Here is a 27,970-nt window from a genome sequence, read left to right as displayed (position 1 = left end):
TCGAGCAAGAAAATAGCAGATTCCAATTTTTCTGAGGTTGCGAGGAATTATGCAGAAAAATATAACATGAGAATGGCTGCAATAGTGTTATTTTATGGGTGAAACAACAATAAAAACTGCAGCATTGGCAAACTACGATAGGGTAGGGTTTCAGTCTTGACAAAATATCATACCGGCTGCTTAGGGACACAAATGATTACCCAAAATTTCCGACATATTATTTGATTACCTTTAAGGCTTAAAACGAAACAGCATATACATCAAATGTCAAAACATGACCAAACATATGTACATATGAAAGGCATTCACTTCATTTTGACAATGCGTCCAATGCGTCCAATGACGTCAAAGGTATCTTGATACATGTATAAATATATGCACACCTACTAAACATGCATGCAACAAACCCATGGTCATAAACATCACAATCCACTAAAAATGGCGATTGTTTAATTCCAGCTATACCACGAGAATATTATAGACATGATTGTACAATTAGGTCGTGTGTGTGTGTGGTGGGTTTGGGGATGGGATGAGGGGTGTTCTCTTTCTCTTGTGTTGCACATATGTATCTCTGACAGCGTGACAGGTGACGGTAAACAAACGTAAGAGTTATGTCCCCTAGAACTATTCCATTTGGAACAACACATAGACACTGGTGACGTGCTTCATCAATTTCAGACGCAAAAGTGCTACTGGTATCCTGCAGACAGATTATAGCGTAGATTTTGCGATATCGACGATTTCGAACATGGTTATACGATTTACGGTAGAAATAGAACATCCTAAAACTATCCACAAAACACTGCTTTTGAGCTCGACAGATTCTTATTTATACCGTTGTCAAGCACGAATGAAGTACTGCATACCCTGGTTAAAATGCCACCGTTTGTCCAGCAGAAAATGTTTTTCCACGGTGGCATTATACTCAGGTAAGACTCAGTATGATCACCAAGGTGAATGAGTTGATGTCTCCTATAATGATTGGACAATGGCAACGTCTAGAGGCTAGGTGATTGTACAGGTGTCAGGAAGTATATTGCCATATATGTGTAATCCTATCTAGGATTACAAAGCTACCTAAAGCATTAATACGTTTGGTCCACTGATTTCAGTCATGTCAGTTAACCAATTAAAGTGTGTATATTTCAACGTATAATTGGCACTATAACTAGTGAAAATGACGTTTTGATAAAACGGGCGGACTTTTATACACCAACAGGGGTTAAGTAAAACCAACATATAGGTATGAATCAAGGGGACTGACAGCAATGGCAATAGACAATGGTTATAACACAGTGACAACATGACAACGGTATAACAATCTATCCTGAAATCGCATCGTCGGTATCAATAAAGTATCTTACTTTCTTATTACTCACTAATTTCTTACTGCCAATCAAACACATCAGCAGAAACTTAAAAAATAGCCTGCACTTTTCGCAGTTTTGAACATCTGTCGATGTGTACCAGTTGACAGCAGCGCGTCAGATAACCATGGTATGTCAACAGTTCCTGAATAAGATCTGAATATGCTGTATTTAGAAGTTTTCCTTTGAGAAACTGAATCCAAATGTTTTGCAGTGCTGTTTGACCGTCGTTCCCAACAGCGGGCTTCCACAGAAGAACACTGTCACGTGACCCTTATTTTGTGTGGCGATTTCTCCAAACAGCTGAAAACAGTATGAAACGATAGAGAATGCAGAAAATAAGAACATGAAATATGTCTTGAATGTCGTGTTGGTACTATTTATCTTACAAGGAGTAAGCTTCTAAACATGTGTTAGGGGCTCCCCACATATCTACAATATGTGATGCCCATATCTGGTGACCCCAACTGTGATATTGCAGAAAGTTGCTCAAAGCGTCGTAAAACTAACTTCACTCACTGTCCTGCTAGTTAAACTAGTGGAAATACTTCCTCCTAATAAAACATTAGTTTGACATCATTTAGTAACCTGACCTGGAATTTGATCCCACACATGTGTATGATAAGAAATATATCAAACAAGTTCCTTACTCACAAGTTTGTATCTTTATGTCATGCAGTGATTGAATAAACATGGCATCGCACGGAATGTCGTTTAGTATCCTCTAATTCATCTAGCGATTGGATAACAATGGTATACCATGGAAGGTTGTTTAGTATCCTATATGCCATCCAGTGATTGGAGGCAGGGGGGGGGGGGGGGGGGGGGCTGTCCTTTAGGCACGCCGGGAATGAAAGTATAACTATGAACTATGAAAGTGGTATCTCGGTTTTGATCGCTGAAATTAAACCCAAAGTGATTATTTCAGTTTTCACAAATCATCTAGACAGGACTTGAGGTTTCCGATTTTTTGTCTTTAGAAACAAGTGGTAGAGGTAATACGCTTTCCTTTTGGTATAACATAAAATGATACAAAAACGCATCGCGTCTAACTACCTTTCTGAAGTTTGGCCTCCCTGGCTGTGTGCGTGTCTTCAATCCCGTCAATAGGTCCTTGTCTTGTTTCTTATGGATGAGGTCCAGGGCCATCTGTAAACCGATTCCTTTCAGGTCGGTCTTGTCAAGTGCTGCCGTCATGTACATGTGCATATCGATGAATTTGCCCAGCCCACCTTCCATTGTCTGTTCCATTTCTAACCGAGTAAGGAGACTGACGAACCACTCGAAGGCCTTCTGGTCACGGTTGATCCAGATGAAGTCGACCTTAAGGGAGAAAGAAGACTGTACATGACGCTTTTCTGTCTGATCCACATCGATGAAGAGGAGCCAGTGTTGAACCGTTATAGATGTAGAAAGCATGAGCATAAACTGGTAATTTATGATGGGTCTTATGAGAAGTTTTGAAACTATCAGGGCATTGTTACTTCTTCAATTGCACACTCCGCCATGATCCAGTCTTCACGAACAGCCACCAATACAGTTGTCTTCTTCTGCAACTAAAATGGTGTGACATGTCCCGGACTGTTCTGCCATTGTATAAGGACGTAACCAAGAACCTGCTGATCAGACAGCTTTATGAAGAATGCAATGAAATCTTAGCAGCTTATGTTCAAGGGTCCGCTTGCACAGAACAATCTCTGTCACAACTAATCTTAGGATCGTACAGTCAACTTTCAATCACAATACGATTGCCCTAACCCACTTGCACAAACACGATCTTAAGACCGCATGGATTTGACATCGCAGTCTTAACGAAGATCGAACTGTCCAACGTTGGAGGTAGAACATACCTTCCTTAATCGCACCTTGCAGAATTTTCATGGAAATAAAACAAAAAAAAATGAACCGAAAAAAATCCATCAAATATATGTAATGACAACTTGGAAAATAACACAGATGATAACTCGCACCTCGTGGCTTATTCGCTATTTTTTCTGCATTCTAATATGATTTATGAACTATGAATGTGATACTGCAACTACAGAAGTATCACGTTTTCTGAAAATATTGAAATACAAACAAATACATTTAATTTAACAAATTTGGATTTCTAGTTATTGGCCTAATAATCATGAAAATTAAAAGATAACATAATTAATAAACAGAATTTCCTTATGATACAACACCTAAATGTACCATGATTTGTCAGTGTCTGTCAATGAATCTGAGTTTGGCATCTGGTAGGTGTTATTTGGAGTAAAATCCCAAATATATCCCACAAACATTAGATTTGTAAAGATATGAACGGGTGACATGACTAGTGTGGGAGTGTTGTGGAAAATGCATGACAGGGAAATAGGAAACGATATTATTCTCTGTGTGTTGTATCCACAGTATGTTAATTGTTTTACGCTATATTGTTCATAGTTATTTTTCTTTCTGTTAAAAAACGTTCAGATTACGCAAATTTCACGTGCTTCAGCAAGTGTACTTTCCTGTTTGAAGACTACATGTATTACATTTAAATTACATACATTAAAACACGTCAGAAACTCGTCTCTCGTCAGAAAGAAACACATTTTTTTACGATGTCCAACTGTACAGTATTGTAATGATAAACCATGACAAAGTCATTGACACGACTTTGACCGGAAAGAAATATATGTGGAGATCTGCGCTGTCACAACGTAACATACCTTGTGTTTGGGCATGGCAGATTTTACGGCAACGGCATAATATGCAAAGGGAAACCACTCCCATCTTGCGTAAAAACTAAGATTAACTGCCCTTAAGTTATTGAAAAGGTCATGGCCACTGCTAATGTTTTCTTGTTTATCAAAACGGTATGGTGTTCATACTTTTTCGCACACTGAATCGGCTGAGAAATGTACTTTATGATATCGACTCGATAATGATTTTGTTTACTACCTCAAATAACGATATTTCAGACGTTAAATCGATGTTGCATTCTCCGTGTTGTTGAAGTGTCGAGGCTAATCATACAGTTTTATGCAATATAAAAACAATCCCCAAACGTAAAGCTAATTATTTGTGTGAAACTGACACCAACTTGAGCGCCATTTTGATACTGACTACAATGATCTTAGCTCCTTACAATTGGTTCCGACCAATTTATGATTGTAACTTTAATGATCTTAGCCTACAATCGATTTGTGCAAGTGGATGACGATTTTAGCCGAAGCCTAAGATCGCGATCTTAAGGATTTACAACAATTGTAGCTCTAAGACCGTTTTGTGCAAGTGGACCCAGGTGATACTGACCTTTTTGAGTTTCATGACGTGTTCTGGCACTTCATCATACCAGACGTGCGTACACTTAGGGCAGCGTCTCTTGTAGGCCTTGAACCTGTACATGATGCTCTGGAGGATGGAGGCGTATGGAGTCACGCCGATACCAGAACAAAGCAGGACAGCGTGCTCTGCCTCAAATATTCCCCTGGACGATGTACCATAAGGTCCGTCGACGAAACACTGCGTATAAGTTTTCAGAGCTATTATTGCTACTATATTCGGTCGGTCACTATAATTAAGAGACAGCTCCGCATGGTCCTCGATGGAGTGTCAAGGGTAAAGCTGAAGAAGTATTTACTTTTTGTCAATATTCAAGTAGTGTATGTCCATGAATGGGTCCAGTAAGTCTCGGTAGGAGCTACTTCCGATATTAAGCTTTTCCTGGGTCCCTTTACTCGCACCAACTTTCGATATGCGAGACGGGGCCCAGCCTACTTTCGACACCATATTTCCGATGACAAGCGTACATTCAAGAACCAGTTGTTTCTAAATTGCGCGGCCGCCGTCTGGTATTTACTATACCAGACCAAATGTACAGCCAAGCTTGGCTGCTACAGCTCTTGACAAATCGTAATAGTTGGCTAATTTGGGGATGGTTAGATCAGAAATTTGCTATTCCTGCAAGGATAATTGGTTCCTTGTTGTCACCTGGCAGCCGTGAGACCATCCGAAAAGGTTTGAAGCGTTATTTGTCACTGGAAGTACTAAGTGACCTGCGTGCCCCTAATTTCAGTTTAATCTTAAGTTACATGTATGTATTTCTCTTCGTTAGATTGTATGTGTGTTTTAGCTGGGCTGAGTATTACCATTCTGCTTGCCCGCATGTATTACCAAGCCCTCCTGTATGTGTCTTTAAGTCCGCTTATACCTATCTCTGTGTCAGCCTGAATGTGCTTCTAACCCCGCTTTTGCGTGCCCTATGTCTGTCCCTAGGCCCGCCTTTTTGTGTCACTAATCTCGACTGTATTTGCTTCTTAGTCCGCGTGTGTATGGTTCTAAGTCCTCCTGTCTCTAAGTTTGCCTCATGTGTCTCTACCCGCCAGCATGTGTCACTGAGTACGCCTGTGTGTTTCTAAATCCTCCCCTATACGGCCAAAGCCCGCTTGTGTGTCTTTAGGCTCTGTATATGTCTCTGAGCCCGCCTGTGTGTCTCTAGGCTCTGTATGTAACTCTGAGCCCGCCTGTATGTATCTCTTACCTTGTCATATATGTCGGATAACAATCCCTAAGCTCGCATCGATTTGTGTTTGAGAACGACTGCACATGTTATCTCCGTCTCCTGTGTCTACCAACCTGCACTTGTACTGGTCTGTGAATCTTCCCGTGGAGGAACATCGAACTCCTTGACTGGAAACAGAGGGGAAATACCTAGATGTGTCTGTTTACTTTGTGAAAACAATATCTTTACAAAACACATCTATAACATGCACAGCATTGATGAATGATCTTATCGCATATCCAAACGTTGAAATTCAACAGGGGAAACAAGGGAGACTCATCAACGTATACTCCCTAATTCAAATACCTCAAGTGCTTGGTCAGAAAGCTCTAAGTGAACACCCAGGTACCAGACGTGTCAACGCCTGCGTCAGCGTTTGGCGTGTTTCAAACAACTGCTCGAAGGTTGATTAGTCTCTATTCTAAATACAAACAGACATCGTATATGCCATTGCGTTAACGTTTTCATTACCTTCAGTAGTGTTCCAGGTTTCCTTTCTAAACGGGCACGGGGCGGTTTTTCAGAAGGCTTCATGTCGACAACCACTGACCTGTAGCTCTGTAACTGGACTGGACTCTCGCCATATCCTGCAGCACAATACCACGGACCCGCATTACGTCATATCAAAGTTACCTGAGTTTTGTAATAAACACTTTTGTTACACTGGGCTGGCACTACAAACGTATACACTTTACACATACCTCTTAAGTGATGACATTACACGATTTAGATGCTTCACACATGCATGATGTAGCTGATGTTATTGCGAGCTATATATGCTTCACACATACATGTTAAAACTGGATATTATTACACACTGTGCATGCTTCACGATACGTTATTACTGGATCTTATCATACGCTATATATGCTTTACACATACATGTCATTACACGCTATATATGCTTTACACATACATGTTATTACACGCTATATATGCTTTACACATACATGTTATTACACGCTATATATGCTTTACACATACATGTTATTACACGCTATATATGCTTTACACATACATGTTATTACACGCTATATATGCTTTACACATATGGTATTACACGCTATATACGCTTTACACATATGGTATTACACGCTATATATGCTTTACACATACATGTCATTACACGCTATATATGCTTTACACATACATGTCATTACACGCTATATATGCTTTACACATACATGTTATTACACGCTATATATGCTTTACACATACATGTTATTACACGCTATATATGCTTTACACATACATGTTATTACACGCTATATATGCTTTACACATACATGTTATTACACGCTATATATGCGTTACACATACGTGCTATTACACGCTATATATGCTTTACACATACATGTTATTACACGCTATATATGCGTTACACATACATGTCATTACACGCTATATATGCTTTACACATACATGTTATTACACGCTATATATGCTTTACACATACATGTTATTACACGCTATATATGCTTTACACTTACATGTCATTACACGCTATATATGCTTTACACATACATGCTATTACACGCTATATATGCTTTACACATACATGTTATTACACGCTGTATATGCTTTACACATACATGCTATTACACGCTATATATGCTTTACACATATGGTATTACACGCTATATATGCTTTACACATACATGTTATTACACGCTGTATATGCTTTACACATACATGTCATTACACGCTATATATGCTTTACACATACATGCTATTACACGCTATATATGCTTTACACATACATGTTATTACACGCTATATATGCTTTACACATACATGTTATTACACGCTATATATGCTTTACACATATGGTATTACACGCTATATACGCTTTACACATATGGTATTACACGCTATATATGCTTTACACATACATGTCATTACACGCTATATATGCTTTACACATACATGTCATTACACGCTATATATGCTTTACACATACATGTCATTACACGCTATATATGCTTTACACATACATGTCATTACACGCTATATATGCTTTACACATACATGTCATTACACGCTATATACGCTTTGCACATATGGTATTACACGCTATATATGCTTTACACATATATGTTATTACACGCTATATACGCTTTACACATATGGTATTACACGTTATATATGCTTTACACATACATGTCATTACACGCTATATATGCTTTACACTATTTTCTTACACGCTGTATATGCTTCACATGTATATGCTATTACTGGATCTTACCATGCTGCTATATATGCTTTACACACACATGTTAAAACAGGATGTTATTACAGGTGTTATATATTTAACACAGACATATTATAACTGTGTGTTTATACACGCTATTCATGTCTCAAAAATACATAATATTATTATACCTGTGTCTAATACATATGCACCTGACTGACACCTCAGTGTATAATAGATACGTCAAAATTAGGCAGATAAAAATAGTATACATGCCTTCATTTACATAACCATTATGCTGACCCAGGTTCTGGATTTGGTTGTTTTGATTGTAGAAATATTCATAGAGACTGTTGGTCCAATGTCCGGCCGATCGTACATGAAGCCATAATTTGTCTGCACAGAAATGACACAATGTTGAAAAACAGACATTGCAATTTGTAAAACCATACTCTATCACATGTAATCGAAAGCATTTTATGCTGAGAATCTCAATATGCATAGTTTGACAGTTTTGAGTACAGTTTTCCTCTTGTCAGCTTGATATGATGTGAACCGATCCAAGTATGTTTTGACCTAATTCCAGATCCTGGTCCCTTTATTGGAAGGACCTAACTACCGGATCCTATCCGCTGTATTGGAAGGTCCTACCGTCCAGCGCCCAGTTGTTCAAAACAACCTTAGCTAAGATCAACCTTAAGTATTAAGGTTACAGTTACGATCACCTTACGAAAAAGATACGCCTGTTGCACAAAACAACCTTAGGGCAACCTTAACTTGGGCTCCAACCTTAGCCGTAACCTTAACCTGTGGATGCCGATTTTCTATTTCAGGCGCACAATTTCATAAGGTTTGAAAAGTGAACGTTGTGCGAGAATTGCGCTAGCGTGGTCATGGATCTGTGTACGGCTATAAAATTAAACAGAAATGTAGAATATTTAATTTCCCATCCGTTGGTATAAATATAACTACGACAACCTCAAGGATTTGAGAAACAGATACCGCTAAATGTTGTCAAAAACTTTTGTGTGCGTTAAAAATCATTAAATTTCTCCGTTTTCATCGTGTACCAATAAAAGCACTCTGCTACGATTTTTAAAATTTATCATCTTTTCGAAAAGTGTGAGCGAAGGAAATACAGCCTAATGTCAGAACGACATAAATGTATATGAAATGAATTTATGTGTTAATGCACAACGTTATACGCTCAATATTAAAAATGGTCCGCAATAAATGTCAAAAATGCATTGTCTTCTATGACGTCCACAGGGAGATGATGAACGCATAAACATAAGGGACATAACCCCGCTATGCTTTGCATAAGGTCAGTGTAACTAAGATTATATGGAGAGAATTTGCTGTGAATACGGACAGTATATTTTCGTAATGTTTTGTACACAGTGAACAAACCTATTCCAATACAAAGTTCCCCAATGTGAGCGGAGACTTTTTGGTAGTTTCACAGTTTGTAAGGAAAGATACCAATGTACTACATGAGAAATCGATTTGGATGGTAATACATAATTTAGTTCTTCGATTCCCAAATTCTCCTGTTTGTGTAGATGTATTTTGATTAATTTTACATCACTACTAACGGAGTAAGAGACACATCTTCAAATGTAATGACATTATATAATAACATAACTGAAAATGATGCAACATTTTAGTTGACGTCATGGCATGTTTTGTGCATTTTGTGACGTCGGAAAAAGACGACACTGCTTTGCTGTATATATCTCACCTAATTTCCATTGAATACGTCAAAGGTCTCGGCTACTATGCCAGAATTCAACACATTTTGGACAAAACGAAATAGTGTCCTGAATATATCAACAATTAGACGGTTTTACCACGTATCTTATTGTGTGCAACACGTGCACACGTGGCATCTATTTAGCGTAAATGATTGTTCATTTAGGATATAAACATTTATGATTATGTTATTTCTCTTCATAGGTATGTAATGAAAGGTAAAAAGAGAGAACTATTAGATTGTGTACGTAAGGTTTGTCCAAATTAAGACATGACCTGTTATATATTCTTAAGCAGTTTTCGTATAAATATTGAGTTAGATATCCTAGTTGCTATCAAAATATGTTTCAAAACGTTTTTGACAAACACGCACCTGGTCAAAATACGCAAAATATACCTCACAATACTGAAAGTGCAATCGGAATGTTATGAACATTGTGTTTACTCTTGTTCAACCGACCTTCACCTCAAAGAAATTGCCTAATATGTACAACAATGTTGACGTGTGACATCACTACCCATGACCGATTTCTTTCAAAATGGCAGCTTTGCTGACAAGGGTACATCGGATTTGCGAGGACTCTTGCCTTGATTCAGGGATCTTTTGAACATAAATTTGAGATGTAACTAATGAGAATTATTATTATATCTGTGTTTTGTTATATGTTTTTATCGTTTTCAATGTAAATGACGGGAGAAGCCAGAAATGCCGATAAGTACCGTTGTCGTTCTGCTTGATTTTGCGTCAGTCATGGCGTCACGTTGCACGGAAACTTTGACAGTTGCTTATGAATCATTAAATGAATGCATTGTATATTTTTTGAACTTGCTATTTCTTGCTGCGATACTCTTCAACTTAATATTCTAGGCGTACTTAATCATTGTAAGCAATGATTACACTGCTGGATGCTGGAAAATTTCCGAAAATGTCACGTAGTGTAAAATCGGATTTTTTCTTTGTTTACATTTGTCTTTCGAGCACCGCGTTCGTTCTCGTTCTTTTTATGTAGACTGTTGGTGTTGGTGACAAAGACCATTTGTAATTTGATTCTATGATGTGTGGAGAATTCAATGATGCATTTGTCGCAGCAGACTATGACGTATACGTCATATAGTAGGCGTCTCAATATCGGCCTTGTCGAAACGTGATTTTGTAAACACTATCCAATATGGCGGAAAGCGCACTAAGTGTATTTTCGAAAACATCCCAACCAATTCTTGGTTCATGGGCGACGTTTCAGAATTATCATAACTGGTTTTCATGGAAACTTGATATCAGTGATCATTAATATGCTATTTTTGACATTCCCATTTCTGTACACTCTCTGCTTCCTCAAAATAAAAGCAGCCGCCATATTCCCTTTCCAACCTTAGAGACGCTAAGGTTGGGTCGAACCAAGCTTAGTTATCAACCGAAACTTAAGGTTAACCTTAGCTGAGGTTGTTTCGTGCAACGGGAGGCTAACCTTAGTAAAGGTCTAAGGTTGAAATCTTAGAGATAAGGTTGACCTTAAAGATAAGGTTGTTTTGAACAACGGAGCACAGGTCGTTGCGGGTATATTTGAACTTTCACCTCATGGCCGCTATATTGCAAGTTTTTTTCTTCCAGATAGTAGCCGCTTTACTGGAAGACCTACTCTTTCCCATCGTGGCGGCTTTATTGTAAGGTCGCACCTTCCAGATCATGGCCGCTGCATTTGAAGACATACCTACCAGATCCTCTCCGCTTTATTGGAAGTTCCTACCTTTCAGACCGTGGCCTTTTTCTTGCGAGGTCCTATGTTCCAGATCGTGGCCGCCTCTTTGGAAGACCTAACCTCCAGATTGTCCCCGCTTTATTGGATGGACCTACCTTCCAGACCGTGGCCGTTATATTGGTAGGTCTTACCTTCCAGATCGTGGCCGCTGCACTGGAATACCTACCTTCCACTGCTGCTTGATGGGTAGACGTACGTTTCGATTCATGAACAATTTTTCTGAGCAATGTATCCGAAGACAATATGGAGACTTACTTTTTAGTTCAAGAGTTCAGTAGGTGAAACCTACATACTAGATGCGCTATATGTACGTTATATAGAAAGGCGTAGCTTCCCAATTTTTATTTTACTTAATTATTATTATTTTCTTTTCTTTTTTTTTTTTTTTTTTGGGGGGGGGGGGGGTTGTAAGGGAGGGCTTCAAACAGAAACGTACCTCCCATCTCCGGGGCGCTGCTGATGGTGAATGGATGCCACTCATGCTTAGCAATGCCTGGAATCTGCAGGAACACGTAGTCCCCAGGTCGGTACTTCATATTGGGAGGCTTTGTGATGACAAGATGGGTCACCTGGAGTATGTTAAGGATCATTTCAATAAAACTTGAGATCCAGTATCGGCGTAATTTCAGCCGACAGAGCATGAATGTAGGATGGGAGGTGAAACAATAGTGAGTCTCACTATATTCTTGATGTCTAATGTTTGTAAAGTTTCCATTTTAAAAGGGATCATTTGCAAACAACGTATCCAAAGTTTCACATATGTGGGTAATGTGGTTCACGAGATATGAGTCATCACAACAAAATATTTGTAAAGTAATTGCACAAAATGAAAACGATATATCATTAACCTCATTAACCTTATCTGTTCTCAAATAAGATCATAAAAAATATGTTTAGAAAGGCTTTGAATGTATTCCCGTCATAATCAACAGCCAAAGATTTGGATTGCTTGATTTAGATTTAGACAGGGGCTGTTTTCTTTATGGACAGTCCCCGATGTGATCTTTCACAAACATTGTGTTCAGATATTCAACTTGGCACTGTTTACAATATATTGGGAGTTGACACTTGTCATTCAGTGTTTAGGATTAACCCTTGGCACCATGTATGAATTGTGAAAACAGTCAGTTATGTCCTTATGATGAACCTATCTGGAAGGGGTGGGTAGTGTCTTCAATACAAGCTCTTTCAGTAAACATGAAGGGCGGAGTCACTTTAACGACCGATTGCAGTTTCAAATTGTCTTTCCCTTTAATGTCTGATTTTAACCGGCTTCTACCTACCTCAAACACACAAAATATTTCTTGCATATTTTGGTTCCTCAAGTTTGTGATGCATTTACTCCAGATTTTGCGTTTTGGGGGTACCACAATAAAAAGTCAAACAAAATGTTGATCGCTGGTACATAGCAAACCAATTTGCCTGAGGTTGACAGATAATGTGTAAAAATATACAATATACAAATGGTCGGATTTTATATCATACTGGTGATGAAACTCACTATTCTTGACAGCTCCTCGTACGTTCTAAATGTAAGCCACCTAGCCTGGCATATTTACATCTCACAACACGTTTGTAATTCCAACAGCAGTCATACTTCAACGTTAACGTTCGATTGTTTTGTTGAAGAGAGCTCTGTACCTACGTGTTTTGTCCGTATGATACCGTATGGCACAATAACGTACAAAAATACGCGTCGCATGTATATCATCTTCGACCTTATGCTTCCAAATTGAAAGACCTGTGAAGGTCCAGGAAACAATAGGCCTTCAGCAACCATGCTTGCCATAAAAGGCGACTATGCTTGTCGTAAGAGGCGACTAACGGGATCGGGTGGACAGGCTCGCTGACTTGGCTCGCATGGCATCGGTACCATGTCAACAGATCGATGCTCACGTTGTTAATCACAGGATTGTCGATTATTTACAGGCAGCCGCCATATGGCTGGAATATTGCTGAGTGCGGCGTAAAACGAAACTCAGTCACTCACCCACTCACTCCAAAATGGAAACGCCATCATGAAACCGTTTGGAAATCTTAATGAGATCTTGCATGTTGTAGCTTTTGGAACAAGAGCCGTAACTGTTGTAATCATCTAAAGGGCATCATCGATTGTGTAGCAAAAGTTACGAAAGTTGAAGACCGAACACTGGAGATGTTGAAATACTACTCGACATTAGGGACAAGTTGAAAACAATGGAGGCATCAGTCTTGTCACACAGTGGAACGTTTACATAGATGGTGTATTATCAACTCTGAATAGACTCTATGGCCTACCTTTGAGGGCAAAAGGTTGACTTCCGTTATGAATGTTTGGCCGTATCTAATTCTCTTGATCACTTTAGACCTGAACAGTTTCTCCAGAATAAACATGGTACCGGGCACTAAGAACCACTTCCAGAAGTGACGCCCGTGAAGAATCAGCAATATCCAGAAGGCCACGTACAACATGTGCGTCCAGTAGAACACCTGAACAGAAAGTAAACCAGTGAGGTCGTGAGTGAACGGTTGGCTTGTTGGCTGGTTGGCTGGTTGGCTGGTTGGTTATATGATAATAGTGAGTTTGGCCAATGGCCTGTCGGTAGACTAGACCAGGGTTCCGCTCCTCAGAATAATAGTGGCGCTATGGCAGTCGTAACTCTGACTAACGACTACCAGTCGCAACTACATGACCCAGGATATGTAGCAGAACATGGTGCTGGCACAGAATTAGACACTGTTGAGACCAATCAATCATGCACGCATGTATAACACAGGATTAAATCACACAGTCTTGCATTCACCTGTTTTCATACATATTTCTTTAGAATTATCATCAGTTACCTGAAAATTTCCGCTCCTCCTGACGAAGGACATGGAACAGATGAACATGACGACGAAGACGACGACGAGCAGAACACCAGAGAGGGGAGCGAAGCCGGCCACCCAGCCGATGTTGGCCTCGGTGGTGAAGATGAAGACAGGCACGGTCAGGTTGAACTGACTTTCGGCAACCAAGACTGTGGTGTAAAATTGACAGCTAAATCACAAGATGTGGTCAATGTGTTTCAAATACTCAGTGTAGTATGTCAAGAAATTAAGGTGATATGGTTGGTTTTAGAATTTAGAGTACGTTGTTTAAGCTGTCGTTAATAATCGAGCGACTTTAATCTAAAATCACAGAGGCAAACCAAATGAGTAAATGAAACACGACGAAACACGCTTCCAGGACACACAGACATGTTATCACCCACGTAGCATCCATGTCTCAGGTACTAGCAGGGATAATCCATATATAGTTTCCCTGGTACTAGGGCCCCATTCGTTTATACAGTGAATGATAGACATGATCACCTACATGTATCCTTGCTCGAACATGTTTGCTCTGTATTTTGCTGCAACAATAAGTCAGTCATAACCCTGTTACGCAGATTGTGAATTAAAATCTATATCTGCGGAATGATATAATTTCTTACTTGCGTTCCCGACATGCATTGCAGTATGCAGAATAGTAAACAGCATTATCAAGAGGCCTGTCAACTTGTGGAACATGATATGTTGGTCCAGCGGAAGCACCTGGCTAACACGTGTCGCGCGCAGCCAGGTAATACACTTCCGCAGCATGAGGACAACTATGAAGGTGCAGTCGAAGTTGAGACAGAGGCCGCATCCTCTGGCCACAATGATGCACCAGTTGGATGTGCGGTAGTTCCAGCAGCCTACAGCAAACAGGATGCAGTTGAGGACGATCAGGGTGGTGAAGAAAGCTATTTTCCGGAGGTTGTTGAGGAAGTATGACTTCGAGAAGTAGTAGTGCAGACAATGACAAGTCTTCTCCTTCGTTGGTGCCTTTATGAATTCCACACTGTTTCGGAAAGATTTAATGGAACATAGATATTGTGTTTGTTGATGTTGGGGTTTTTTTGCCTGTTAGTGTGCTTATGTGCGTACATGTGCTTGCTGACTGAAGCACGATCTGTTTGTATGCTGCACACATTGCCGCTTTTGCTTGATAAGTAATATTACAGATATATATATATATATATATATATATATATATATATATATATATATATATATATATATATATATATATATTACAGATTCAGTAGCTACCGGATACATCCTACAGAAATATCTGTGTTCAAAGCCAGACAATTTCTTGACCATTCTTAACATTGAACAGTCATTGTTCATTGATTCAATATCTCTGAGATCAAGTTCATAAAATGCACTCGTACTCAGCAGTATTCCAGCTGTATGTGGGTGGTCTGTGAAACAGTCGAGTCTGGACAACCAGACAATCAGTTGATCAACATCATGATCATCGATCTATGCAACTGAGATAAGATGACAGATGTCAACCAATTCAGGGAGCCTTTACACCCGATTTCGTTAGTACATTCCAGCCTTCACTATCCTCATAGTGAGTGCCAGAGTTTACCGATATTACAACCATACCGTGAATACTGTTTGCTTTCTTTGCTATGCTCTAATTTCCTTTGCTTTGCCTTAGTTTGTTTGATTGTTTGATTGTTTGTTTTGCTGTGGAGTTTCGTTGTTACTCTTGTTGTTGTCAAAAGGATTTTCTGTTTATTTTGGGGGTTTTTTGGTTGTTGTAGTTGTTGTTTTTTTTTTTTTGTTCGTCAGCAATATTCCAGCTATATGGTGGCGGTCTGTAATCAATTGTTTCTGAACCAGACAAACCAGTGATCAACAGCATGAACATCGACCTATGCATTTGAACTATAAATATACATGTGTAAGTACTTTTTTAAAATGTTTGTAATTCACAATACTCGTTGTAACAGTATAATTGTCTCTCTTTCCCTAGTGTGACTAAGCTTTTTATAATGGACATTGTTTTCTGAACAAGGACAGGTCTAGGGTAGATCTGGTATCTGTTTAGTTTGAGCACTTTTTTTAAAGATAATCAACGGATAGGACAAATGAAAACTGTAATCGCCGACAAGAATTGTATAATTATTCACCCGACAGTTTAGAAAATGATTTTCATTCACACTCACCCCAAAGTCAGGTTCTCCATTAACCCGGGTTGTCTTTCAATCGCAGATTCGAGTTCCTCTTTTGAAATCAGTCCATTTCTGTCTTCATCGGCGTCCTCAAACAATGCCTGAGTCAGCAATTCCAGTTCCTCCTCCCCCAGCTTCACCGAGCTCTCCACCATACACGACCGTAACGCCGTCCGTAACTCGTCGATGTCGATATAACCGTCACCTTGAAGGAAGGACAGTATATACGTTATGTGGATATAACCGTCACCTTGAACGAAGAACAATCTATACGTTTTGTGGATATATCCGTCACCTTGAAGGAAGAGCAGTGTTTTCATACGTTTTGAAGGAAACACAGTGTATAAAGATGTAACTGTCACATTCGAGTCAGATAGTATGCATTGAGCCGTTAGCTGAAAGGAAGAACCTTAACCGAGACGGTAGGATATTAATGAAGACGTCAATGTTTAATGTTATGCTCTCTGTGTCCGCCATTTTGAAAGAAGACACTGATAACTGCGAAAACAACACGACATGCGAACAGATGGAGGAAAGGTGTGAAGTACCTGAATATTGTTTATCAAAGATACAGTTGTGAAAAATGAGAAGTACGTGTTACCATTTTCATCGTAGACCTGAAAGAGGAAGCTCAGTTTTTCTGTCGACGGTCCGACACTCAAGCGCCTGACGGCTGACACCAATTCCGACACTTCTACCGAGTCGTTTTTGTCTGAGTCAAACAGCTTGTAGAAACGTCTGGCCAAAAATGACTGAAAACAAAATAAGCTATCAGAACATGTCATCAATCGTTCAGGAATCTGTTCATTCTGTATTCAATGCACTGAAACATCGGATCGGATTGTATTCTAGTCAGTAAATGAATGCCTGTAACTTTGCTGCACACCGTACTCCCGATACTCTTACAACAGACATGGGTTACTGAAGGCCAATATTCTAGCCGGACCTTCATGGGTTACTGAAGGCCAATATTCTAGCCGGACCTTCATGGGTTACTGAAGGCCAATATTCTAGCCGGACCTTCATAGGTTAGGTATTCTGGAAGACGTCACTGCAGTTGTGTTTGTTCCTGAACACCGCACGTAACAGTATTCCGGCTGTATGGTGTTCCAGTATTATGCATATTCCCGATATAGATGGTTACTGTGAGACTGCATGATGCATATTCCCCAACATAGATGGGTACTGTGAGACTGTATGATATATCTTTCCCAATATAGATGGATACGGTGAGACTGTATGATATATCTTCCCCAAATATAGATGGATACGGTGAGACTGTATGATATGTCTTCCCCGACATAGCTTAGTACTGTCAGCCTGTATGATACATATTGCCCGACATAGCTTGGTACTGTGAGGTTGTATGATGCTTATTTCCCGAAATAGATGGGTACCTTGAGACTGTATGATGCATATTCACCGACATATATGGGTATATGGGTACTGTGAGGCTGTATGATGCATATTCACCGACATATATGGGTGTATGGGTACTGTGAGGCTGTATGATGCATATTCACCGACATATATGGATATATGGGTACTGTGAGACTGTATGATGCATATTCACCGACATATATGGGTATATGGGTACTGTGAGACTGTATGATGCATATTCACCGACATATATGGGTGTATGGGTACTGTGAGGCTGTATGATGCATATTCACCGACATATATGGGTATATGGGTACTGTGAGGCTGTATGATCATGATGGTTGTGTACACGTGGTCATTATTCGGACGAGGTGGCTGTGTAGTCGTGACGGTTGTGCGACCGTGGTGGGTTGGGGTTTTTTTTGGTCGAGGTGATTGTGTTGTTGCCGGGGTTGTGTGATCGCGGCGGTTGTGTTGTTGTGGAGGTTGTGTAGTCGTTGTGGTTGTGTAGTGGTGATGGTTGTTAGTAGTGGCGGTTGTGTAGAAGTGGTGGTTGTATGATCGCGGTGGTTGTGTGTTCGTGATGGTTGTTTGATCGTGGTGGTTGTATGATGTTAGTGGTTATGTGGTCTTGGGGGTTGTGTAGCCATAGTGATTGTGTGATTGTGGTGTTTGTGGTTGCATGATCGTGGTGGTGGTAAAGTCGTGATGGTTGTGTAGTTGTGGTGGTTGTGGGGCCGTGGTGGTTGTGGGGTCGTGGTGGTTGTGTGGACATGGCTGTTGTATGATCGTGGTGGCTATGTACTCGTGGTGGTTGTATGATCGTGGTGGTTGTATGAAGGCCGTGGTTGTGTGATCATGGTGGTTGTATGATCGTGGTTGCTGTGTAGTCGTGGTGGTTGTGTAGTCGTTGTGTTCGTATGATGGTGGTGGTTGTGTAGTCGTGCCTGTTGTATGGTCGTGATGGCTGTGTGGCCGTAGTGGCTCTGTAGTGGTGGTAGTTGCGTGATCTTGGTGGTGGTAGCTGCGTGATCTTGGTGGTGGTAGCTGCGTGATTGTGGTGGTTGTGTAGTCGTGATGGTTGTATGAACGTGTTGGTTGTGTGATCGTGGTTTTGTTGACGTGGAGGCTGTGTGATAATGGTTGGGTGATCATCGTAGTTGTGTGGTCATGCTGGTTTTGCAGTTGTGGTGGTTGTGAGGTCGTTTGGTTGTGTGGATATGGTTATTGTGTAGTCGTGGTGGTTGTGTAGCCGTCAGGTTTGTGCAGTCGTCGTGGTTGTGTAGTCATCGTGGCTGTGGTATAACACGAAAGGAGATTGCCGCAACATTCAGCAATCAGGGTTCATGTACTCACGTCTCGAACATGCAGAGACCTCTTGAATGTTTCATTTGAAACCTCCGGCTGACGCCGTCGGTTCCAAATGCATTCCCGTGCTTCAAATACTCAATAACACCCGGAAATTGGCCAACACATGATGTTTATCGACATTGTAAACACTAAAGTAAACCAAAGGGTTTTACTGTCTGCACTCGTTTACATCGAGTACGGGTACAGCAGTGAAGTGTCATCAGCAGACCGTTTCAGCTGGTTCCCCTGGTAACGTCTGGAGTTGCTCATTTGTGACGTCATTCTGACTTTACGTCACAAAACAATTGTTTACGTGTCAATACGCAATGAATAGTCTTGCAGTTTCCGGGAATCTAATACCATTTGATCATGTTTTTCGACCAATCAGATTACAGAACACGGTGACTTTTGGTTTATAATCAGCAATCAGCGTTCATGTACTTACGTCTCGAACATGCAGAGACCTCTTGAACGTGGTGTAGTCAATCTCAGTGTCAGGTCCCACCCTCTCCGACAGGTGATCCTCCAGCGACCGAACGATGTTGTCTTCACTGGTCACAACAAACAGAAAGTATTATATAATAAGTAAGTGAGTGTCCCAGACTAAATTATTTGCAGCCTGCCTCCATGTGGCTGGAATATTGCTGAGTGTGGTGTAAACCTAAACTCACTCACTCGCTGTCTGAGGGACGTAGAAATGGTTAAGCATGCTGAACCGCTGAGTGTGTGTGGGCTGTTAGGTTCCTCAGTCTGAGACTGTCGGTTTGAGTCCCCGATGGAAAGCACCATAAACAAGCACTAAAATGTATAATGAGAATCCTAAGTGTAGTCACAAATTTTAATGTCATCCGTTTATTTCTCAGAGCATGGGATGGTGGGGTAGCCATGTGGCTGAAGCATTTGCAGCTGGGGTAAAAAGTGGTTTCAACAGACATGCTGCACTGCGCTCATAACACTTGCGCAGTGAGTAGGTTCGCAGAGGTTGAAACAGTACGCCTGCCCAGAGTATGAGGTCGTGAGCAGTGCTCTAATATAGGTTGTGTACATAAACAAGTACATAAAGAAAAAACATGTTGATTGTGATTAGCAGACGCTGTCAACGAGAAAACTCAATGTCTGGTTTATTGACACCTATATGTCTGCTAGCATGTCTACTAATGTCAATATGCAATGCGCAACTTCAGTTACTGACCATTTGCAGTCTGAAATTAACACCTATCGGGCTTATATGCCACGAACAAAGACCCGGCTAAGTGTATCGGCCACTGACTAGGCATCATTACACATGAGTGCACACCCTCCGGCTCTGACTGGGTTCGGTATCGCGGTTGCTTCGTTTCAAGCGAGGTAAACTCAAGTACAAAATGCACTTCTGATTTGCGATTATACGCTTATAATTTTGTTTATTTGTATTTTCACGATCACCAATGCATTTCATATATCATGAACAAGTGATAAAAGTGTTTTAATTATGTTTGATTTAAGGTTGCATGTGACCTTTAAGCAAAATCGTAGTAAAACTCCAGCAAACGCTGAGCAAAACTCCATCAAAATGTTCGAAGTTTTCGTTGTGTGCAACTTGACTTTCATCTCAGTGTGTTTTGGGTACATCAGAGTTTATTTTATTAGACTCCGTTCGTTATTATTATTACAAAAGTGCGAGGACCTGCAAATGGAAGATAATGCTACTAAAAGGAGCAATGACACTAAGCGAGGGAGGCTGGTGGCCCTCAAGTTCAGCGGCCAAACACAACGCTTCTTGGGCAGTGGCAGTCTCACATCCGATACAATTCACAGACAAACTGTACACGAGATATAAAGCCACACTCGGCGTCGAAATGACGAAAACCAAAGGGTCGGTCCTGACGCAGATCTACACCGTACTTCCTTCTCATTCGCTGAAACATCGATTTTACCTGTGGGAAGATCCATCAAGATCCATGCGCTCTGTACCACAGATACGGTGAGTTATTACTCAAGCCAGTCATGGTCGATGTCAAAAGCAAAGGTCACCATTGCCTGGGGGTGGCAACTCAATCTGAGATGTTTCCAACCAACTCACATTTTGACAGACTTTCCAGATATCCCAAAGATTACAGGCTCAACTAGGACGGCATAGACGAGCCCACTCCCACCTCTCAGATACACAAAACTGAAAAACAGAACGTCCGCATAGCCATCAACGTCTTCGGAGGCTCAACCTCCCCCAACCCCCCACCCTCAAAAGAACGTGGACACACAACCATCAATGTATTCATGGTCCAGCGAGTGGACAGTTATCACTATGTGTGGATAAAAGCAGACTGTTGTACGACCAATCAAACCACAAGGAAAAGAAAGTAACACTTTTGTGAACAGTGCCCTCATGGCTTCACACGAGCTGGAATTGCCTCGGGAGGATTGCCGAGGTAGGGGACATCTGCATCAACATGCCGACCAAAACCAACAGCGCCTTGAAATTCATCAACCACAAACATCAAATGTACGTTCGTTACATCGTCTGTGTCGGATTTGAAGCCCTCATTGGAAACGTCGACACAGTTGTATAGTCCTGGAACAAAAGTTTCAAGCACAACACGCAGGAACACAAAGCCTGCGGATACAGTTACGCAGTCGTCTGGTGCGACAGATGAAGGGATGCTCCTGTCATCTACCCGTCCTAGCTCAGTCAAATCATTTCTAATGTTATAACAATGCGAAGAGAGAACCATCAGGGAAGTGTTGTCAGATCCTGATCCCATGCGCAGGACGTTAGAGGATAAACTCGCTAAACAAGAAGGCCAAGAATTACCACGTGCGCGTCCAACCCCTGAACACTGATGCAGTGAGAGATCATTGCCACGTCACTGGCAAGTAACAGAGGCGCCACTCACAACGCATGCACTCTGAAGCTCAGAATCGATCCCAACACCATCTACACTCGTTGTTGTGTTTCACAACCCTCGCGGGTACAATTCCCACTAGATTATGCAGGCCATGGTGAAGGTCGACGGCAAAATAGCGTGCATCCCCAGCAGTATGAAAAAAAATACTTCTCATTGAACGGTCTGAAATTCATTGACAACATTTAGTTCATGCCATCGTCTCTAGGCACTTTCGTGAAAGCCAACAACCTGGACGATTTTGACATCACCAATCGAGACACAGCCTCGGCTGCTGCAGAAGGGCATCTACCCTTACGAATTCACATTCAGGAAAATGTGCTCGAAACATTACCGTCTGGATCCTTCATGGTATTATATTTACCCCGGTCTGTCTTGTTGCAAAATACCGGCGTAGAACTGAAACTTTCGACAGATTACAACATGCACCTGTTCGTAGAGAAAAGTATACATGTCAGATAGTCTAGCGGTGCCCACCTATATCGGGGAATATACATGTCAGATAGTCTAGCGGTGCCCACCTATATCGGGGAATATACATGTCAGATAGTCTAGCGGTGCCCACCTATATCGGGGAATATACATGTCAGATAGTCTAGCGGTGCCCACCTATAACGGGGAATATGCATGTGAGATAGTCTAGCGGTGCCCACCTATATCGGGGAATATACATGTCAGATAGTCTAGCGGTGCCCACCTATAACGGGGAATATACATGTCAGATAGTCTAGCGGTACCCACCTATTTCAGGAATATACATGTCAGATAGTCTAGCGGTGCCCACCTATAACGGGGAATATACATGTCAGATAGTCTATCGGTGCCCACCTATATCGGGGAGTATACATGTCAGATAGTCTAGCGGTGCCCACCTACATCGGGGAGTATACATGTCAGATAGTCTAGTGGTGCCCACCTATAACGGGGAATATACATGTGAGATAGTCTAGCGGTGCCCACCTATAACGGGGAATATGCATGTCAGATAGTCTAGCGGTGCCCACCTATAACGGGGAATATACATGTCAGATAGTCAACCGGTGCCCACCTATAACGGGGAATATACATGTCAGATAGTCTAGCGGTACCCACCTATTTCGGGAATATACATGTCAGATAGTCTAGCGGTGCCCACCTATAACGGGGAATATACATGTCAGATAGTCTATCGGTGCCCACCTATATCGGGGAGTATACATGTCAGATAGTGTAGCGGTGCCCACCTATAATGGGGAATATGCATGTGAGATAGTCTAGAGGTGCCCACCTATAACGGGGAATATACATGTCAGATAGTCTAGAGGTGCCCACCTATAACGGGGAATATACATGTCAGATAGTCTAGCGGTGCCCACCTATAATGGGGAATATACATGTCAGATAGTCTAGCGGTACCCACCTATTTCAGGAATATACATGTCAGATAGTCTAGCGGTGCCCACCTATAACGGGGAATATACATGTCAGATAGTCTATCGGTGCCCACCTATATCGGGGAGTATACATGTCAGATAGTCTAGCGGTGCCCACCTATATCGGGGAGTATACATGTCAGATAGTCTAGTGGTGCCCACCTATAACGGGGAATATACATGTGAGATAGTCTAGCTAGATGTGAGATAGTCTAGCGGTGCCCACCTATAACGGGGAATATACATGTGAGATAGTCTAGCGGTGCCCACCTATATCGGGGAATAAACATGTGAGATAGTATAGCGGTGCCCACCTATATCGGGGAATATACATGTCAGATAGTGTAGCGGTGCCCACCTATATCGGGGAATATACATGTCAGATAGTCTATCGGTGCCCACCTATATCGGGGAGTATACATGACAGATAGTCTAGCGGTGCCCACCTATAACGGGGAGTATACATGTCAGATAGTCTAGTGGTGCCCACCTATAACGGGGAATATACATGTGAGATAGTCTAGCTAGATGTGAGATAGTCTAGCGGTGCCCACCTATAACGGGGAATATACATTTGAGATAGTCTAGCGGTACCAACCCACATCGGGTAATCTTATTCTAGTCAGTTACCCACTACGTTTCTTTTCTCAGTCCTATTGTTGTCTTGTTAGTCAATCTTGAATACGGGTCTCCACCTGAACCAGAGTATAGCAGTGTCATAGAGAGGATCCTTTACATGTACATGAGTCACATTAAGTCTAAACAACTCGACCCGTCATTGGATTCTTTTGTGTCCTAGATTAAAACAGGGCACCAAACGTCTGTTTTGATTGGTTGGCCAGAACAAATCACAAACGGGTGTCCCATGAACCCGGATGGCATCCAACCACACACATCCCTGTTGACAGAGCAAACCGAGCACCATGACGGCGTGATTAGGTCAGTGTGACGTCTTAAAGTGTAAAGGAATGCGAATGAAGTCAGATTTAAGATGTTGCCACAGTCTCAGATAACAAGCGCATTCGCTCAGGCATTGTATAAATTGTTTCTTCTTGCTGTTGGCTTTTTTTTTTGCTGCTTTGTTTTTTGTAAAATGTTGGCATGTGAAAAGCCTTCTGTCATTTAAGCGTTCCACAGGCTGACGGTAATGATAATACGTGAATAGAAGAGTTGGGGAGCTCAGCTTTACGCTGCTTTTAGCCATATGGTTTTATTAATATTTACAGCAATACCACGAGTGGCCTTAACATTGTGTACACGTATGGGGAACGGAACCCGGTCTTTGGTGTGACAAGCGCATGTATCAACCACTAGGCTACCCCAACGCGCCAGTGAATACGAGAGATTTCAGTATGTTCTTGTATTGGATAATGAAGCTGTGTATGCCTGACGGTGGGAAATGTGGCTATTTTGCACATGCTACTGACGTCGTAGCGTTGTACTGACGTTGTTGACGTTGTACTGACGTTGTGGCCGTTGTAATGGGCTTATCTACCTAGTTGAAAGCTCTAGTAGTGGTTCAGTCATTCCGTTTGGTAGCGTTTCTTATGACTGCACCTTGCTCTACCTGGGACACTGGCGTGTAGTGCTTGATTAATGCTCAGGTGTTCATTTTGTATTATTTACGTGCAATTCCAGGTTATTACAAAACAATAGTCTTATTAACGAAATATGTTTTCTCCTTGGCTAACCTTTTTTATGATGACGGGAATGAACCTGTCGCTTTAATCATAAGCCTAAAATTCCATATGTTATAAGTGTGCATCTGGTCTTAAACGTAAACAGGTTATGAGAAACGCAGTTGGGCTAAACAAAAGGTTGCGCTTTAAGTAGAAGAAACATTTGTTTACAACGTAGTCCATATATGCATGTGTTCTCACTGACGTAAGTGAGTTTCTTTAAAACTGTTTCTGTTCACCCAGGAGTGAATGGGTACCCGCTGGGATAAGTCATATGACAACCATTACTGTCACAACCGGGATGATAATATCAATTATCTTGCCTCCAACATATTGTTTTCTGATTGGTTGAGCACTCTTCTGTAATTTACAATGTACTCTCTTACAAGCGAGCTACGTTCCCTCTGGGAATACCGAAATCATGTGGTACTTCATGGTACTAATTCTTTGTCTCGAATGACATTGAACACGTGTGATGTACGGAAATTGCCGATGTTTTTACAGTGTGTGAAACTCTAAACATACAGGAAGCCCACAGCGCTGATGAATGAACACGTAACCAGCCCTGTTAACATGAAACCAGCCCTGCATTGATAATTGGTAACTGAGATAAGGTGTTAAAATAATGTAATTAATTAATTACTTGTTGCAAGGTAAACTTAAACATGAGCAAATGCAATTTGAAAATAAAAACCACAAAATTCAGTGGTCATTGTTGATTCATTTAGTCACTGTCATTTAAGGTTTTGCTACACTGAATCCAGCTTTGGTAGATATAGCTTTGCTCAATTTAATGCCATATTTGTGTCCTGAGCGTTGGTGATTTACCAGTGTATCATGTTTCAGATTTCAGATTTTTGGTCACATCACACTCCTTATTTTTTGTTTATTTAATTGTGTTTTACAGATTAGGATAGAATGTAGCAGAGAGAGTTCAGGTGATCCTGGCACAGTCAGGCTGGTAAAGCTTATCATCAGCTCACGGCCCTCGACCCCTCTACACGCAGCCCAGACAGCGAATGGGACTTCTCCCAGGAAACCCACCAAGAACTTTCCGGAGAATATGAAGGCTCCCCAACACTGCAGCCTTCTGCACTGCCCAGATTGTCAGAAGGGCTGTGCTCCCGGTGGAGAACCCGGTCACACTCCTGATCTGCGCCAAGAGATCAGGAGGTACCAAACCAAGGGCACCAAGAACAATTGGGAGCCTGACGACAGTGTACTTGGGATGCAAGCAAGACATTTCAAAGGCGAGGTCCGCATATTTATCATGCTTTTCCAAATCTTGCCAAACCCATTGCTGTCAAAAGGGATAGAAAATTCAATGATATAAATAATTTCATTGGTTTTATCAAAACGGACAAGATCAGGTTTGTTGGCAGGAATTCGTCTCAGGCTGTATATTGGCCTATTCCAGAGAAGTTTGAAAGCATCATTTTCCAGGATGCCCTGGATATATTCATGGTCGTACCATGGACGGATTATTATTATTTTGCTTGTCCATTTGTACAAAATCGTAGTCTAAACACTAACAGACCTATGGGCGCCGCCATATTTGATCATACGCAAGGGCATTTTGTTGTCCGTTGTTAATGGTGGACAATGTTGCTCACGGAAATATTCGAAGATTGTGATTGTTACACACTACTGAAAAAGAACAACGATGGCTGAAAGTATTCTCTAGACCAATACTCATAGATAAATGGGTGGACTGATCTGTGGAAGTTATGGTTTGATTGATCACGAACTGTACAGACGTCGTCTAGCTACCAAAATTGTAAATTACTTTCGAAATATTTCCCGTAGTCAATGGCATGGTCAAATATATACCTTTGGAAAATGCACAGGTCCACAGGGCTGGCTATAGAATATAGTTGGAAGCCAATCATCGAAACTAGCAGGCAGCGGGCCGTCGGACAGACGTTATTTCATATACTGTGTTTTGCAAATGCAAATCCATGGAAGGAAGATAACTCTAAATCTTTTATATTTTCTTGCCTTTCAGTTCTACAAATCGCTTTTAGCAATATTCTAGCAATACCACGACAGTTGACATCAGAAATGGGTTTTACAAGCTGTATCCGTGTGGGGATACAGCTGTATCTATGTCGGGAATCAAACCCAGGTCTTAAAATTGACGAGCTGACGCTTTAACCACTGGCTACTCCACCAGCCCTAGGTTACAGTCATGATGACATCGCTAATCCTGATGTCATTTTATGAGTTGGTGACCAACAAAGATATGTCATACCTTATATTCAATGACTGGCTGTTCTCACCCTTCTTCATGCTCATTCCCCCCTTCTTCTTATCTGCAACATTTCCCTTCAGCTCAGCGTCTAAAGGCTTGTCGTGAGATATGTCAGTTTTAGCAGCAGGCACTTCCACATTCTCCAAAGACCTCCCAGTAGCTTTGGCCATCATGAGGGCTGTTTGACCGCACAGATGACAGACATCAGACCCCTACAGACAGTTATAGTCTCCTCACATCCGTGTATTACAAGTAGGCGACGGTCACCCGCGACCAATGAGAAGCTGCAGTGATTGATGATGACCTAGTTTGCATAAAACCTGGCATCTACACCTATATCTAATAGGTATGGTATACATAATATACTAAACAGTGCAGGTGAACTTTGGAAGTTAATATTCAT

At 41.3% G+C, this 27,970-nt stretch overlaps 1 protein-coding gene across 1 annotated transcript; it reads right to left on the bottom strand.

The window, feature by feature from the left end:
• Positions 1 to 77: 77 nt before the first annotated feature.
• Positions 78 to 27,970, bottom strand: LOC137259928 (NADPH oxidase 5-like). Its single transcript, XM_067797580.1, has 14 exons — positions 27,568 to 27,970; positions 19,789 to 19,894; positions 17,215 to 17,365; positions 16,608 to 16,818; positions 15,057 to 15,445; positions 14,425 to 14,600; positions 13,879 to 14,070; positions 12,038 to 12,170; positions 8,369 to 8,488; positions 6,373 to 6,488; positions 5,976 to 6,029; positions 4,653 to 4,862; positions 2,427 to 2,693; positions 78 to 1,673 (listed from the first exon to the last, which is right to left on the bottom strand). Exons 1-14 carry the CDS (start codon positions 27,738 to 27,740, stop codon positions 1,542 to 1,544), a joined length of 2,430 nt encoding a protein of 809 aa, XP_067653681.1. The 5' UTR covers positions 27,741 to 27,970; the 3' UTR covers positions 78 to 1,541.

The sequence above is a fragment of the Haliotis asinina genome, chromosome 13 (assembly GCF_037392515.1).
Source record: "Haliotis asinina isolate JCU_RB_2024 chromosome 13, JCU_Hal_asi_v2, whole genome shotgun sequence".
NCBI classification, from domain to species: domain Eukaryota; kingdom Metazoa; phylum Mollusca; class Gastropoda; order Lepetellida; family Haliotidae; genus Haliotis; species Haliotis asinina.
Note: the sequence above shows the minus strand (reverse complement) of the source record. Positions and strands in the feature narration are given on the sequence as shown.

What these genes read in the sequence shown, in the direction of transcription:
- LOC137259928 (XM_067797580.1), bottom strand. Translation starts at nt 27,740, where the DNA reads ATGATGGCCAAAGCTACTGGGAGGTCTTTGGAGAATGTGGAAGTGCCT. An exon ending in GGAGGAGCGGAAATTTTCAG is followed by an intron (nt 14,071 to 14,424) that starts GTAACTGATGAT and finishes CTTTCTGTTCAG; the next exon opens with GTGTTCTACTGGACGCACAT. An exon ending in ACGTCATGAAACTCAAAAAG is followed by an intron (nt 2,694 to 4,652) that starts GTCAGTATCACC and finishes TTCTCCCTTAAG; the next exon opens with GTCGACTTCATCTGGATCAA.